This window comes from Ostrea edulis, chromosome 5, assembly GCF_947568905.1.
Source record: "Ostrea edulis chromosome 5, xbOstEdul1.1, whole genome shotgun sequence".
NCBI classification, from domain to species: domain Eukaryota; kingdom Metazoa; phylum Mollusca; class Bivalvia; order Ostreida; family Ostreidae; genus Ostrea; species Ostrea edulis.
Window position 1 is genome coordinate 4,720,805 of NC_079168.1, and position 16,499 is coordinate 4,737,303.

At 36.3% G+C, this 16,499-nt stretch overlaps 1 protein-coding gene across 13 annotated transcripts in view; it reads right to left on the reverse strand.

The window, feature by feature from the left end:
* Positions 1-881: 881 nt before the first annotated feature.
* The window catches only part of LOC125652487 (leucine-rich repeat-containing protein 9-like), a 36,427-nt gene continuing 20,809 nt past the window's right edge, over positions 882-16,499 (reverse strand). For 2 of the 13 annotated variants that reach the window (XM_056167077.1, XM_056167071.1), the window contains 16 exons: positions 15,456-15,642; positions 15,001-15,057; positions 14,643-14,774; positions 13,825-14,091; positions 13,539-13,649; positions 12,691-12,978; positions 11,327-11,449; positions 10,039-10,214; positions 9,811-9,874; positions 9,152-9,380; positions 8,476-8,693; positions 8,258-8,326; positions 6,056-6,181; positions 4,082-4,244; positions 3,708-3,933; positions 882-3,502 (listed from right to left, as the gene is read on the reverse strand). In XM_056167077.1, the coding sequence (XP_056023052.1) occupies positions 3,472-3,502; positions 3,708-3,933; positions 4,082-4,244; positions 6,056-6,181; positions 8,258-8,326; positions 8,476-8,693; positions 9,152-9,380; positions 9,811-9,874; positions 10,039-10,214; positions 11,327-11,449; positions 12,691-12,978; positions 13,539-13,649; positions 13,825-14,091; positions 14,643-14,774; positions 15,001-15,057; positions 15,456-15,642 (2,467 nt within the window). In that variant the 3' untranslated portion in view covers positions 882-3,471. The remainder of the gene's footprint in view (positions 3,503-3,707; positions 3,934-4,081; positions 4,245-6,055; positions 6,182-8,257; positions 8,327-8,475; positions 8,694-9,151; positions 9,381-9,810; positions 9,875-10,038; positions 10,215-11,326; positions 11,450-12,690; positions 12,979-13,538; positions 13,650-13,824; positions 14,092-14,642; positions 14,775-15,000; positions 15,058-15,455; positions 15,643-16,499) is intronic. The other 11 variants (XR_008803499.1, XR_008803498.1, XM_056167075.1 and 8 more) reach the window with 11 other exon arrangements.

The window sequence follows — 16,499 nt, forward strand, 5'->3', positions numbered from 1 at the left end:
AACATCAGAAGCAGGATCAGATGCCTAGCACGGAGGAGTGAGCATCCCGTTGAACGGTTGCACCCGCCGTGAGCCCCTCTACTTTGTTCAGGTAAACTGAATAATCTACAGCCATGTAAAGAATGGTCTAATAATTACTATGAAACACATCCGACAGGATTCAACCTAATGATAAGTTGTGTTTGCAAACATTATAACGACCATAGAATTTGCGAAATGCTGACTTTAAACGAGAATGTTAAAATCCCCATAACATCAACTTATTTGTCAGTGGCCTATTTGATCATATGCAGAACGTGCTCCTGTGTATCATATCAATTGAGACGCATGGACATTAAATGCAAGTGATAATGGAATATTGCTACATAAATATGGGAAGATGGGTATGTCATCTGATGCTAGAATGGTACAAAGCACATCCATACCAGATAGGGCATAAAACAAATTGGTGATGGGTTTCTAGAGCGGAATCAAAAATGCAGATGCATCTCCAATAACAGCTGCAACATAAAAGAAAAAGAATTCTATAAAAATATTCACTTTTATTAATATCAATTATGATAAATGAATACATATCCAATACAAATAACTTGAGCAAACCAAATACTTCATACATTATAGCACTCTGTATCACAAAACACTGGCCGGTCAGCGTGGACCCTGCAGACTGTTACCTCTCTCCATAGTGTAACATTTCATTTTCAGTCTTATGAATACTGTAGAAGATATGGCAACCACTAAGACTTGAAGACAGAGGGACGGACATTCATGTAGTGAAAGTAGAGGTCTTCCACCTCTTCAAAATGGAACCCTAATTATAACCTTGTACAAATGTACAAAATTCAGAATTCTAGTTTGCATTGCGAAATAAAAATAATGTAAAATTCTCTAATCATATATTAAATATTCCACAGGCAACTTTCAATTACTAGTAACAGCATACACAAGATAAAACAGTTTTTCTTTTGCTCTCTCACTCTCTCTAAACATACATTACCTTAAATATACAACCAATTGACTTGTCTGATATCTTTAATATGTGATGGCAGCAAGAAATATGCTGTATACATACAAATCTAACACTTGTAATGTTTAGGTAAAGTTTGCATAGGGCACCCAAAGTCTTCTTAAAGTTTATGATTCACTTAAAAAAGATCATTCTAAAACTATGTAAATATTTCACTTCCCTTAAAAAAATAGCAAATCTTTAAGGCCACCCATTACATCAACACCTTAATACCTGCTACACACTTAATATTTTCCTTTAAAAAAAATTATGCAATTAATTTTAAAAGTGTCTGAGTAAAGAAATTATGTAGAAAATCTGCCTCCCTGCAATATTTGATTTATGGTGATACAATTGCACTCGAGAGAAATAAAATAGCAAAAGCAAGATCCTGCAGTGTTATGTTTCAGTCTTGTGTGTTTAAAAAGATGAACTTGACGAAGATAAATTGATTCAATGAATGGATTTAAAATGACTGGGAGACAGATTGTAAAGGATTAAGTTGTATAAAATGGCTTGGAGTGAGAATACAGCAGACTGAAACATTTGATTAGTGTGAACACAATAAAGAAAAAATCCATTTCAATTTCCATGCTAACTCAGTCCTATTACTGTATAGAGAATTACAGGTCCCACACATTTATTTTAAATGTCTCTACTTATCTACTATCTGTATACTAGGAACCAGCACAACGGCATCATGCAATTATACCGTCATTATAGTTTATCACAGTATCGGCACACTGGGATTCTCCACGTCAATATCATAGACTGCAAAAATAAATCAGGTATTCTAAGGCTTTGATTGACACAAATCACAGATCAATGGTGAAGGACCCAGGGCAATGTTATGCAAATATAAAATGTTTATCACAACATCCATAGCCAGTGGTTTTACTCCAAACAAAATGAGCATCACTATCATAAAATCAGGCTTGTATTCCGATCACTCCGTCTGGGTCAGCCGGTGTAATGTTTCTGTTTACTAATGTAAACAGAAAAAGTCTACCTCCGGTTATTTTTGGCTTGGTTTATCCTGAAATGAAGAAAAGGAGACAGTTTGAATAAAAAATGAATTTCATCTCACTTTCTACAATAGTTCAAGTATGTATAAAAGACAAGATCAATTCATTTTCAGCACAGCTATGTAACAAATGTACAATTTGAGACTGAGCACTGAAGTTGTGCTTTCCCTATATTTTGTTTTAATTTGTCTTTTAAATTATCACATGTTGCATAAATGATTTGGGACAAGCTTTCTTTTTCAGTTCCAGTATCATTTTATTCAAAAATAGTTTTGATCAAAAAAGCACAATAAATGTATTCGGAACTTATCTGTACAGCATAAAGCTACAATAAAAAATTGTTCAAGTGCACATTTCCCAAAGCCTGCAACACATAAAAAGCATGAAAGAGCAACAATGGATGCTGCCCATAACAGATACAGTTTATTGAAAAATCTCAGAAAAGCAGAATTCATAGTATGCAGAAAGCATATGATATCCATAAATGATTCATAAGACTGGCAATGGAAACAGCATTTTATATAAAAAAGGTATTTTTCTTGACAATGTGTTTAGTTTGCTATCACTGATTAAATGCAAACAATAAAGCTAGCTCATTCAATTCTATGAATGAAAACGATTTCCCCTTCACTGCCAGTCTTATGAATCATGGCAACTAGAGGCCATGTCAAAGAATTGTGGAATAATTAATAATTTGAATTCAGTGTCCTTAATCAATTACCATTTACGCTTTACATGAACTTTCTATATGTTATTAGTTTTGGTTTGTTTTTGTTTCAATGCCACACTAAAGTCAACACGTTAATGATGATAAAAAAATTGCATTATGAAACGTTAAGCATAACGGATGATGGTCTTATGACTGTTAAGCCTTCAATAAAGACTGCATGATGTTCTTAGTGCTTAATGTGCAATTATGGTGAAAAATTCAAGGACAAAAGGGGTAGTTGGGGAAACATGTTTCCAAAAGAATTTTGTGACATTTGTATCGTAATAAATGCTTTAGCTACGTCTATACATGTATAAAGAAACTGGTATTACATGTAGAGCCACTGTTACATTGACTTCAAAGTGTGTCATGAATCCAGTTCAAGGTCATTTGACAAGAACAAGGTCAGCAGGAGTAAAGATTATATTTGACACAACAGTTGGCGCTTGTGAAAGGAAGGTTTGTCATGATTTAACCCATCATTTGTCATAAAGTGAATGTATTTTTTTCACGGCCGAAAATATGACCAAATCGGGGTTTAACACCATATAAATCTATCGATCAAATTCCAGCAATCCACTTTGTATTCAGCGTATCTGAAGAAGCTCTCTCTACAAATTTTACAGATCTGTTAGTACATCAGTATAGTTAAGAAAAGTTCAAGATGGAGGAAGGCAGATTTCAAATATTAGATACTTCAAATGTGCTCCATTTTCAGTGTCCCACATAAATCATTTCATCTGTGAAGTAAGTTTTAAGTCACTGAAAATATCAAGAGATTAAAATCGAAACAATATTAATCAAGTGGAAATATATGGACAGCCTTAAAACTTTGTTAAAGTTGTCAGAAGCTCATATAAACTTCGCTTTTTTTCCTATACAGTATCTGATAATAATCAACTGCAGACACTGGATTAGTAGGTATTAAATTCAGTTTTGACATGCCCCCTAAGTCAGCATCATGTACCTTGAAAACCACTCAACATACTCTGTCTGGGAGGGAGGCTGAACATAAGGAATTTGATTGAGATAAAACTGCGACCGTGCTCCCGAGTTTACCGAATTGCTGGTGTATGAAAAGCCCCCATAGCCAGTGTTTGTGGGGTTGTATACCATAGTGTTGGCGCGGTTCATCATGCCTTGGTTTGGGGGAGGAGTGGGGTCTTTGCCCGTTCCTCTTCTACGACCACCACCTGAGAAAATTGTAACAGATTTTCAAAATTTCTTTACATGAATAAATGTATTGCATTTGGGTAAGTCACCTGGAGTAAGGATTGAAGTTTCACTCAAGAATGAAGACATCAGATTGTAAAAAGTTCTGGTTAGGTTTTATATAACGACCTCTCTGAATGGCGTCCTGAGCACTGTCATCATACAGAACACCACCATTCCACAGGGGGGAGGTACCCAGGTGCATTGTGGTTACTTTGACTGGGACCTGAGTCTTAATCTGGTGGATTCCTGGCAGAGAACTTTCACTGGTAGAAGGTTGTGTTGTAACAACCTGCAAAAATCAGATCCTTTGCATCAGCTGATGAAGTGAACATATATATATATATCAGGACAAATCAAGCACTTTCGATTATCCCCCCCCCCCCCAAAAGAAGAGAGGAGTTATACATCACTCAATAGGAAATGGATAAACTTCTTTGTAGAAAATCAAGGAACTCAATTAGTTTCATTTGTGGACAAGATAATTGATGTACATGTAAGCTTCATTATATTTTCTATGTACAAATTAGAATAAAGTTCAAGTATATCATTGAGGGGAGTCAACAAGATTCTAGCTCCCCGAGAACAAACCTATGGTGGTTTTATTAATATTCGTTGGCATCAATTTATTGTTGATTGAAGAAAAATCCATTGTTTTGAGGATACGTAAATTCAAGGGCAAGGGTCATCTCCAACATGTAATTTACAAATGTACTACATTCCAGATTATCCTGGTATATTTACAATGGTGTAAAGTTAAGACAGTAAATGGCAGAGAATTACAAATGCACACTCCGAGCCTGCTCGTACTTACTGGCGGCCACAACTAGTTTTGGTTAACTTTTCTGAAAATACTATTGATTTATTCACAAATATTTTATCGTACAAAGTATACAAAATATTGAATGCTAATCATAGTAATGGGGACCATCTGAACATTTTATAGGTTATGTTTGCACTGAATTATTTCTGAAATATTTATATTGGAACAGGCTTCTTCATTCGAAATCAAAATGGATCGGGAACACCAAACTTTGATGAACACCTGATTTCGTGGAATGATTTTACAATGAAATCCACGAAAACTGGTGATCAACAAATATTGATGAAAGCACAGTATTTTCTGAGGTGAAGCCGAGGGAAATGGGCTTGCTCTAGGTTAACTGGAATCTTGCTGACTCCCTCAATGATAGATTTTAACCGTTTAATTATACCGATACAACAGAACTTATCAGAACATTCCATTAGATAAAAGGCAGCTGCTACATGTAAGTGTTCCAAATAGGTGTGTATCAATCAGTTCAATGAACTGACACAAATAGGTGTGTATCAATCAGTTCAATGAACTGACACAAATAGGTGTGTATCAATCAGTTCAATGAACTGACACAAATAGGTGTGTATCAATCAGTTCAATGAACTGACACACTTTTTGCAGGGAATCAGTCATTTTACAGTGATTTACTGGGAATCAGTATATGTCGATTTACATTATAGAGGTATAACAATGCGAAATAAAGAACTCTCTAACATTTATGTAAGCAAATATATAGTACAATTGACATAATGTATAGAAATCAAGGATAAGATTAATGTATTTTTTTAACAACATGACATACATAACTCCTCCTCAATAAATCACTCTCTGTATGCTTCTTGCATAATTCTGCCTGCTTTACATATATTTACTTGCTGATCAATGAAATAGAGCTCCACCCGTCTCACTTACACATACCTGCTGTTCTATAAAATATACAATGTAGCTCCACCCTCCTCACTTACACATACCTGCTGTTCTATAAAATAGAGCTCCACCCTCCTCACTTACACACACCTACTGTTCTATAGTCTGGTGCATGCCTGACCCAATTTCTGCCTAATGTAGCGTAGTGGAAATTGGATGAGGCATTCACCAGACTAGCTCTTCTATAAAATAGAGCTCCACTCTCCTCACTTACACATACATGCTGTTCTATTAAATATAGCTCGCCCCTCACTTACACACACCTGCTGTTCTATAAAATAGAGCTCCACCCTCCTCACTTGCACATACATGTACCCGCTGTTCTATAAAATTTAGCTCTACCCTCACTGTACACATACCTGCTGATCCATGAAATAGAGCTCCGCCTTCCCTCTCTCCTCCTCGCTCACTGGTATACCGTCAATGATCATCATCTGTTTCAGCTTGAACACCAGAATAGGACGGTGTAGGTGTCGCCTGGCAGCCTGCAAATTAAGCATCATCAAACATGTAATTAAGCTTGCAGATGACAAGACTTTTACAAAGAAAAGGTGGGCACACCCTGAAGAATTCCATTAATAAACGGAGCTTCCAATTACCCATAAATACTCATTTAAGGAGGAATAACACACCACAAAAATCTGATACAGATGGAGAGTGGAGGATATGTACTACATCCTGTAACAGTACAATAATATTTTGAAAATGAAAACTTTCAAATTTACCTTTTCTAGTTAAAAAATGCAGTTTTAGTAGAAAGTAATCCAAAAAGAGAATTCAAACCCTTGCTAGATTTGAACTCACAATCTACAGATCAGCAGCCAACACATTAACCTACAGAGCTATCCAGCTAGGCATCCATATTGAAAATAAATACAGGAACTCAGCCATTATGATGAAGTGTTAATCCTCCTTAAGTGTAATGTTGCATGCCATGATCTATCTTCCTACTGATGTTATGATACCAGTATTTCTTTTGTACAGGATGATATCAAATATAATTATGATATAAAATGAATATGTCATATGGTTTGCATAATCCATTAATTTGTAAACCAGAAGAGGCTTGAAAATTTTGAAAATCAACACACAAAAAGAATATTAACTTGGTCACTCATCCTAAAAATGCTGTTTATACTCAGTATTTGAAATCTAATACACATATAAATGTATATATCATACCGTATATCGGTTTTTTTCCGCGGGTCTAAAATTTGGTGATTTGCTAGCTCAAAGGTATACTAATAATTTTAGCAGAATAAACTTTGGCGGACAGTTTTCTCTCTTGCAAATACAGAAGTCACAATTGGGTGCATATTTGGTGAGTGAAATTTTGGCGGATTTATCTAACCGCTAAAATAAGCCAAATTTATCATCCCGTAAAACAAAACCCTGCTATATGGTATTAATTACACTCAGGAATGAAATACATTCACACTGAAACAGTCTGATTTAATGAAAAAAAAAAAAAATCAGTTACACTCAGCATCCGAAGCAAATCTACTGTCATAAATGTACCCTGATAATTTGGTTTAAATAGGTAGGTCTTGTGAATGCATTGAATTCTGTAACTTAAACCTGCTCTAGATACTAATATTAACATGTTCTAGAGACATTAACCTGTTCTAGAGACATTAACCTGTTCTAGAGACATTAACCTGTTGTAGAGACTTTAAACTGTTCTAGAGGCATTAACCTGTTCTAGAGATATTAACCTGCTCTAGAGATATTAACCTGTTGTAGAGACTAGAGACATTAACCTGTTGTAGAGATATTAACCAGTTCTAGAGACATTAACCTGTTGTAGAGACTTTAGCCTGTTGTAGAGACATTAACCAGTTGTAGAGACTTTAAACTGTTCTAGAGACATTAACCTGTTCTAGAGACATTAACCTGTTGTAGAAACATTAACCTGTTGTAGAGACTTTAACCTGTTCTAGAGATATTAACCTGTTGTAGAGACTTTAACCTGTTCTAGAGATATTAACCTGCTCTATAGACATTAACCTTTTCTAGAAACTTTTACCTGTTCTAGAGACATTAACCTGTTGTAGAGACATTAACCTGTTGTAGAGACATTAACCTGCTCTAGAGATATTAACCTTTTCTAGAAACTTTTACCTGTTCTAGAGATATTAACCTGTTGTAGAGACATTAACCTGTTGTAGAGACATTAACCTGTTCTAGAGACAGTAACCTGTTCTACAGACTTTAACCTGTTGTAGAGACTTTAACCTGTTGTAGAGACATTAACCTGTTCTAGAGATATTAACCTATTGTAGAGACAGTAACCTGCTCTAGAGAAATTAACCTGTTGTAGAGACTTTAGCCTGTTCTAGAGATATTAACCTGTTGTAGAGACATTAACCTGTTGTAGAGACATTAACCTGTTCTAGAGACTTTAACCTGTTCTAGAGACTTTATTCTGTTGTAGATACTTGAGACATTAGCCTGTTCTAGAGAATTTAACCTGTTCTAGAGACATTAACCTGTTGTAGAGACTTTAACCTGTTCTAGAGACATCAATCTGCTCTAGAGATATTAACCTGATTTCTACTTACTGGGTTGTTGACTAGAGAAATCTCAATCAAATTGTTTAATCCTTCCAACTTCTCCAGCTCAGAAATTTCCTGTAAACAATCAATGTTCTGAGCATTAAACATATTTCTCCATCAAAATTATAACCTATCTTATTTTGTAGCAAAATAAAATTCTATATATTTTTTGAAAGACCATGTCATATAACGATACACGGAGTACAATGAAAATGTTGACTGACCTGAACGCGATTTGAGCCCATGTACAAGCGCTGCAGATTATCCATACAATTAAGGTAGCTTAATTCCCGCACTCTGTTCTCCTCGATGTGGAGTTCCTGCAGGTTCCATTGATTGGCAAATGACAGCTCTGTGATGACTTTAATTTTGTTCCTGTCCAGAACCAGTTCCCTGAGATCATGTAGTCCCTCCATTCCCTCCACTTTTGATATCTCATTTCCTGTCAGACATATTGGTACAGCTCTCAAAGAGTTTTATAACTCAGAAGATTAAATCCCTACCCAGCCCAACCCTCTCAGCATCTTATCACAAAATGAGCAAACACCTAAAATTGTGCTTATTGAGCTTAAAATCAAATTAAGAATATTTCATAAGAGTTATTCCCCTTGAAATGCATCCTTATATGATAACTTACAGCATAAGCAAAATACCAATCGATGCCTCTCCAGATGTGATTTCTAAGAATCGATACCTCTCCAGATGTGATTTCTAAGAATCAATACCTCTCCAGATGTGATTTCTAAGAATCGATACCTCTCCAGATGTGTTTCTAAGAATCGATACCTCTCCAGATGATACCTCTCCAGATGTGATTTCTAAGAATCGATACCTCTCCAGATGATACCTCTCAAGATGTGATTTCTAAGACCTGATGATCAATACATTATTTGTATTTACCTTGTAGGAATAAAGCCTTGAGTGAAGTCAGTCGACTGAGCTGTAGAATAGACATATCCTTAATTCCATTATATCCTAAGTGTAGCACCTCCAAGCTCTCCATGATAGGGGTAGATGTGTCATTGGAGAAAAATTCCAGACTTTTGCTGGAGCCTTGCTTGGACATTTTGTTAACCGGTTTCTGTTTTGGCATAATGCACTCAATATGATTGTGATTCAAACACAGCACCTAGGAGTCATAAAAAAACAAGTTAAATAGTTACCTGATTATCAAAATTCAAGACATTTCCTTCCTCATTTCACTGTTCCCCCCCCCCCCCCCCTCCCAGTATTCATGCGCATGAAATTTTGTAGCTTTGACTGAAATGGTCTCAATGATACATTAATTTCTGAAATAGTCTAGATGATACATAATTTCTGAAATAGTCTAGATGATACATAATTTCCGAAATAGTATCGATGATACTTAATTTCTGAAATAGTCTCGATGATACATAATTTTAAAGACAGCTACTTTATATTTTTCCTCACTCCTTTATGAGTAAGGTATTTTAGCTCACATTACTTCGCTATCAGAAACAACCACATAAAAAACAACGAAAATTAGTGTTCAACAAAAATGATGAAACCACAGTATGTAAATAAAAGCAAATACTCACCCTTATGTTTGGCAAGTGAACTAACCCGCTGAATGAACTCAGATTATTGTGTTCTAAATTCACACTGTAAGAAACACAATGAACAGAATGAAGTCATGAATCTACAATTGGATTTCTGAAATATCTACCAAGAATAAAAAACCAAACCATTCTAATTGTCTTGATAAAAAAAACGAAACTGGAAACTCTAAAGACAAAACCGTCATGAAAGCATGCTAGACCGCCTACCTTCTAAGATTGAGGAACGTATCCCCTATACCCAGATCTACAATACGGATAGAGCAGTTCGGAAGGTCTAACTCCCGCACGTCCTGGAAGTTGGAATGTCCTAACTTCTCCGCTACGAAGTCTGGTGTAAGTCTACCACCAAAAGTGTCCTTGGCAAGATTTCCCTCCATAGCTTCCTACACAGTCAAGAGGAAAGTGTTGTATACATTTGTCATTATAGTTAACACCACTTCAATCTGCAGAAGCACCTACTTGTTTGGTCTTTTTTTTTTTTTTTTTTTCCCCATGGGGTCAAATTCTTTGTGGTTTGAGGAAAGTAGCAGATTTGATTAGTCTTGATTGCATGGTAAGAGTCATTCTTATGTATGTTTACTTAGTAGCAGATTTGATTAGTCTTGATTTCATGGTAAGAGTCATTCTTATGTATGTTTACTTAGTAGCAGATTTGATTAGTCTTGATTTCATGGTAAGAGTCATTCTTATGTATGTTTACTTAGTAGCAGATTTGATTAGTCTTGATTTCATGGTAAGAGTCATTCTTATGTATGTTTACTTGTTCCTGGTTGTGATGGATAATAATATGTGGGTATGTCAGTACCACCAAAGGAAAAAAGAATTTGTAAAAGAACTAGATCCCCACCAAAAATTACTAGAAGTAATTTGACATTATAGCAATGATTGTATTAACTGAATCAAAATCATGGAAAGACACTTCATTTTCCTTTTTTTTTTAATTTTGTAGTAAAACGAGAATATTTTCCTGCATACTTTAAATGAGAGCAATTTTCATACTATAAATGAACTTTTACTAAAAGATAATATTTCTATTTATGACAAGAAATAAGTTTGTGATGAGTAATATTTGAAAGCAACAGATATACAAAGAAAATACTGCATACAAATAAAAGCTGGTATACAGTGTCTAAGATAAAACGAGTCCTTACTTGTTACAGACAAGGAAGTATGTAACGTAACACCAGTCCTTACTTGTTACAGACAAGGAAGTATGTAACATAACACCAGTCCTTACTTGTTACAGACAAGGAAGTATGTAACATAACACCACTCCTTACTTGTTACAGACAAGGAAGTATGTAACATAACACCAGTCCTTCTTTATTGCAGACAAGGAAGTATGTAACATAACACCAGTCCTTCCTTGTTACAGACAAGGAAGTATGTAACATAAAACCAGTCCTTATGTATCACAGACAAGGAAGTATGTAACATAAAACCAGTCCTTACTTGTTACAGAGGAGGAAGCTGAAATATGACAAGTTCAACTCACTATTGCAGATCCATCTAATGCTTTGAGGTTTTTGAGATGATAAATGATGAAAAGTCTGTAGTTGTCTGTTTCTGTGGCAACAGGATTCCCAAACAGGTCAAGTATGACTAAATTGGACAGCATCTATCAAATAAACAGGTCAAGTATGACTAAATTGGACAGCATCTATCAAATAAATAAGTCAAGTATGACTAAATTCGGCAGCATCTATCAAATAAATAGGTCAAGTATGACTAAATTCGACAGCATCTATCAAATAAACAGGTTATGTTCATGTAAGATTCCACAGTCTTTAAAGGGAGATAGTGTCCTAAGTTACAGAACCTATGCGAAGTTTTAAAAAAAATGTTTAAACCAATTCTGCTCATTTCCAGCTTTGTTATTTGATACACATACTGCACGATGCAAATCGGGAAATGACACATAAAACAAGAGGTACTGTGAGCAATGCTCACTAAGAATACCCCCCGCTTACCCCAATCTCCCAAAGGGTGTAGGTAATAGGTAAAACTTCAGTATTATGATCCAAAAGGTATCTAGGAACACAGCATCTCCATGCGATGAAAAAAGCCGTTAAAGAATTTAAATGGAAACCATATTGCTACTTCGATGTCCAGTGCGCATGACCTTTGACCTTTTGACCCCAAAATTGATAGGGAACATCTTCATCCCATGGGTAATCCATATGTATGATATGGTGACTGTAGGTGGAAAGGATAACACTTTAGAGCCCGGAAACCATATTGCTACTTCAATGTCCAGTGCGTTTGACCTTTGACCTTTTGACCCCAAAATCGATAGGGAACATCTTCATCCCATGGGTAGTCCATATGTTTGATATGGTGACTGTAGGTGGAAAGGATAATGCTTTAGAGCCCGGAAACCATATTACTACTTCGATGTCCAGTGTGCTTGACCTTTGACCCCAAAATCGATAGGGAACATCTTCATCCCATGGGTAGTCCATATATATGATATGGTGACGGTAGGTGGAAAGGATAATGCTTTAGAGTCCGGAAACCATTGCGTCTACAGACGGACGGACGGACAGACAGACGGACAACCCGATTCCAGTATACCCCCCCCCCCATAACTTGTTGCGGGGGGTATAATAACGTAGTTCAACATACATGTAGCCACTTGTTACTGTATGCACTCACTATGAAATCTCTGTTCATCGATTATCATACATACAGTCAAATAGAACATCAGCTCCAATTGGACCAAAATCAGTAGAAATACAGAATATTTGTGGAAGGAAATTGTGAGTGTCTGGTCTTGCTTACTTTAAACTGTCATCACTGTACAGCTACACATCGTTTAGCAAAGAACATTGCTGTACACAAACTTTGAATAGAGCTGACCTTGAGATAGAAGATTTCCCTGACACTACAGATGAGGTTGTTGCCCACATAAAGCTCCACCAGGGTAGACATTTTCTGTAGGCCTAGCAGTGAGGAGAGTCTGTTGCCCTCCAATGACAGATAGGTCAGGTGTCCCAGGTAGTGTATCCCCGAGTTCTCCAGCGTGCTGATAAAGTTACAAGCCAAACACAGCCTCCTCAGCTGAGTCAGCTTAGAGATCCCCTCCAGTCTGCTGATACAGTTGTTATCCAGGGAGAGTTCCTCTAATCTCCCACAGTGGTCCAAGCCCTAACAAAATAAACAATCGTGTCAACGGTACGAAAATACAGTAGAACATGGTTACAGCAAACAACCTTGTAATGAAGTCCCATTTACTGCGGAATGATTTTCACTACCTGTAGTTTTTAAGCATATGAACTCATTGGACATAAGGAAATACGTTTGTAACAAATAAAGTTATTCATCCCCAGCACTTTGCTATTTATAAGCCAAGTTTTACTGTATGACCAAATGAAGTTTTTGCAGTCTGAAAACAATTTTAACTTTACATGGTTGACCATTTGATTTCTACAGATAAGGTCATCTTTACATCATGCAGACTTTGTGTGAAGTTTCAAAGCTATAGCTCCAATTAAAGGCAGACACCTTGTGCCCTAATCCTTACTTTCCTGACACTAAAAATAACATTTGCAACCTGACCTTATACAGACCTGCAACCTGACCTTATACAGACCTGCAACCTGACCTTATACAGACCTGCAACCCGACCTTATACAGACCTGCAACCCGACCTTATACAGACCCTCCTACAGGTAAATCTGAATCTATGCTAACAGTTTGACAAGTACCTCTATTTTTGTGATGTCGTTGCCATTAAATGAAGCATATTTAAGGTTTTCCAATCTCTCTAATCCAGACAGTTTGGTGATATGCTGACTGTTCAGAAACAATGAAGTCACCTAAAAATTATAAAACACCAGAAAAGTAATTTCAATTCTTAGAAGAACATAGATCTATCTTTGGCAATCTTTATCTCTATTGATAACTATTTCAAAACATAAACCAGCTGTGGAGATGTCTGTTATCAATTTCGTACAATATTTTTTGGTGAACAGTTGTGAAAAGCTAACTAACCTTCTGGTACCAATGTGTATCTGTTTCACCAAGTTTCTCAGGCCGGTGATGACTCTGTTTCTCTAGGATCTCAGCAGTAGGCATTAGACTAAGTGAGCGTGGTTTGTGGGAGTCCACTCGAGCGTGTGTGAGGAGTGACAGCTGACAGATACGAGACCCAGCTGCCACACGTAATGCTGCCGTGGCCTCATGTTCTGTTACCGCTGACCCATCTAAGAGGGTCAACGACTTCAATCGTCCAATCACGCGAAGTCTTATATTCTGAGGCTGAAATATCAAGATAGAAATGTTGAAAAATTTGCAAAACTCACAGAAAACAAAAACGTGCAATGTTATAGAGAACATGATACCCCTGTTTGGAACTACATGTACATGATTAAAGTCACAAGCTATGATGCTGTCCTTTGTAACTATATTGTAGGGGGAGGGCTAATATAGGTTTATCCTCCGTCTCAAACCTATACTGTATTGAATGAAATATTGTTTAAATTAACTACATTGTAATAAAATTAGTGTAAGCTGTAGTCCTCTATCATCAGTAGACCTAGTTTGATGGAGCAAGGCTTGATAATAAGCAAGAAATGACATGATTTGACTATGCCCCCCCCCCCCCCCCCCCCCCCCCCCCCCCCCCGATGCATCAACTGACTAGATTTGATAGTCGTAAGCCTCACAGTGTAAAAGATAGGGCCCTGACACAAAGAAGCTAACAGATAGACAGAAACAAAAGTTATACAACAATATGGCCCGTCAAAAGACAGATGCATAAAAAACTAACAAAACTATTTAAGCTACAATAATTTTGTTTTGACCGGTACCTTCAGCCATTGATTGTTTCTAAGGTCTAGGGTCAGTAAGTTGCAAGCATGCTTCCGTAAGATGGATAGGTCTTCTCTTGTGTTTGCCAGCTTGTTCCAACTCAAGTCAAAAAACTTCAATTTCACCATGTTCTGTGAAGAAAGTGATGACAGCATTGTTTAAACAAAAACTTGACATCAAGTTATGTTCTTTCTACTTCTTCACAAAACAGTCAGAATGTATAGCTTTAAAATCTTTGTAAAGAAAAGGAAGCAATTATCTTTTATACACTCAAATAAATGGCATGAAATATTATAATTTTGTATGGGTTTTTTTTTCTTTATATATAAATATGTTTTCAGTGTCAAAATGACTTACTTTTAATCCATCCAATGAAGAGATTTGATTAAAACTGGCATCAAGATACTCCAATCCCTAAAATGATCAAAAAGGAACTGTCAATATTTCATTTACAATACATGTATGTAGCATTCATTTGATGAAACATGATCAGACTCGGAAACAAAATGTACAGGACCCTGTCTTTTTCTGAGTGACCACTGATCAGACCAGCTACAAACAAAATGTACAGGACTCTGTCTATTTCTGAGTGACCACTGACCAGCTACAGACAAAATGTACAGGATCTTGTCTGTTTCTGAGTGACCACTGACCAGCTACAGACAAAATGTACAGGACCCTGTCTGTTTCTGAGTGATCACTGACCAGCTACAGACAAAATGTGCAGGACTCTGTCTGTTTATGAGTGACCACTGACCAGCTACAGACAAAAAGTACAGGATCTTGTCTATTTCTGAGTGACCGTAACTCACCATGCTGGCCACCTCGTCCAGTCTACAGAGTTCGTTAAAGCTGACCGTCAAGCGTCTAAGGTGAGACAAGGACTGCATGGGTTTTAGTTTACTGATCCCATTGTTGTGAAGGTTCAACACAGTAATGGCCTCCAAAGAATCAACGCTCACATGCTTCATCAGTAATTCCTCGTTTAACATCGTCAGCCTGAAATCATTCAAAATCAATCACAATTACTCTCTCAGGTAAGTCTCCTGACATTTCTTATCGATTTCAAAATTCATCGTTACATCAGAAAAATGTTGATTATTTTGCTTTTTAATAATTTGAAATGATATTTCTACGGAACAAAAGAAAGCAATTAGCAATTTGAACATGAAGTATAGCGTTTTCTAACAGTCAGATGTATTCAAATCTTCATTATATTTACTTGTATTTCAATATGACACAGAGCTCATTTGATTCACTTTCTCATCAGAGATAGGATTCATGACATTTAAACCATTTTTTTGTAATGTCTGTGCCCCCCCCCCCCCCTTTCCAGAGGTTGGACAAATGAAAACATTGCATGTCTATGAACTGACCAAGATGGACAGGAGGAAGAAGTTGAAAATGTAAAAAGAGACGGGCAGAAGTAGAAAATAAAGTGCACCATGACGTCACTGTACATGCTACACCTGTCAGATGTTTATTCATTATAAACAGATAAAAGTGCATGACACAAAATCAGATCTCCCTTAATTGGTACAAAGATTGCACCAATATCTTCACTTCAATACTGCATATGTTTATCTCATTAATGTTAGAAACAAAATGAAATTTAACATTAATCGTTATGTAGCTACATTTCATGAAAAAATGTGTATTCCTTGATGTGATGATTTGAACAAAATTACTGCATTACTCTCCAATATAATGTAAGGATTACTTCCCTTGCAACATGGTTGGTTTTAACCACTTTAAAAGTTTTAATAACCTGATTTTAAGCTACAATTTACATTTCTATACAGATGTACAAATTGACAAAGTTGGTTGATTCCAGGATGAGCCCAAAAAAGGGTTTA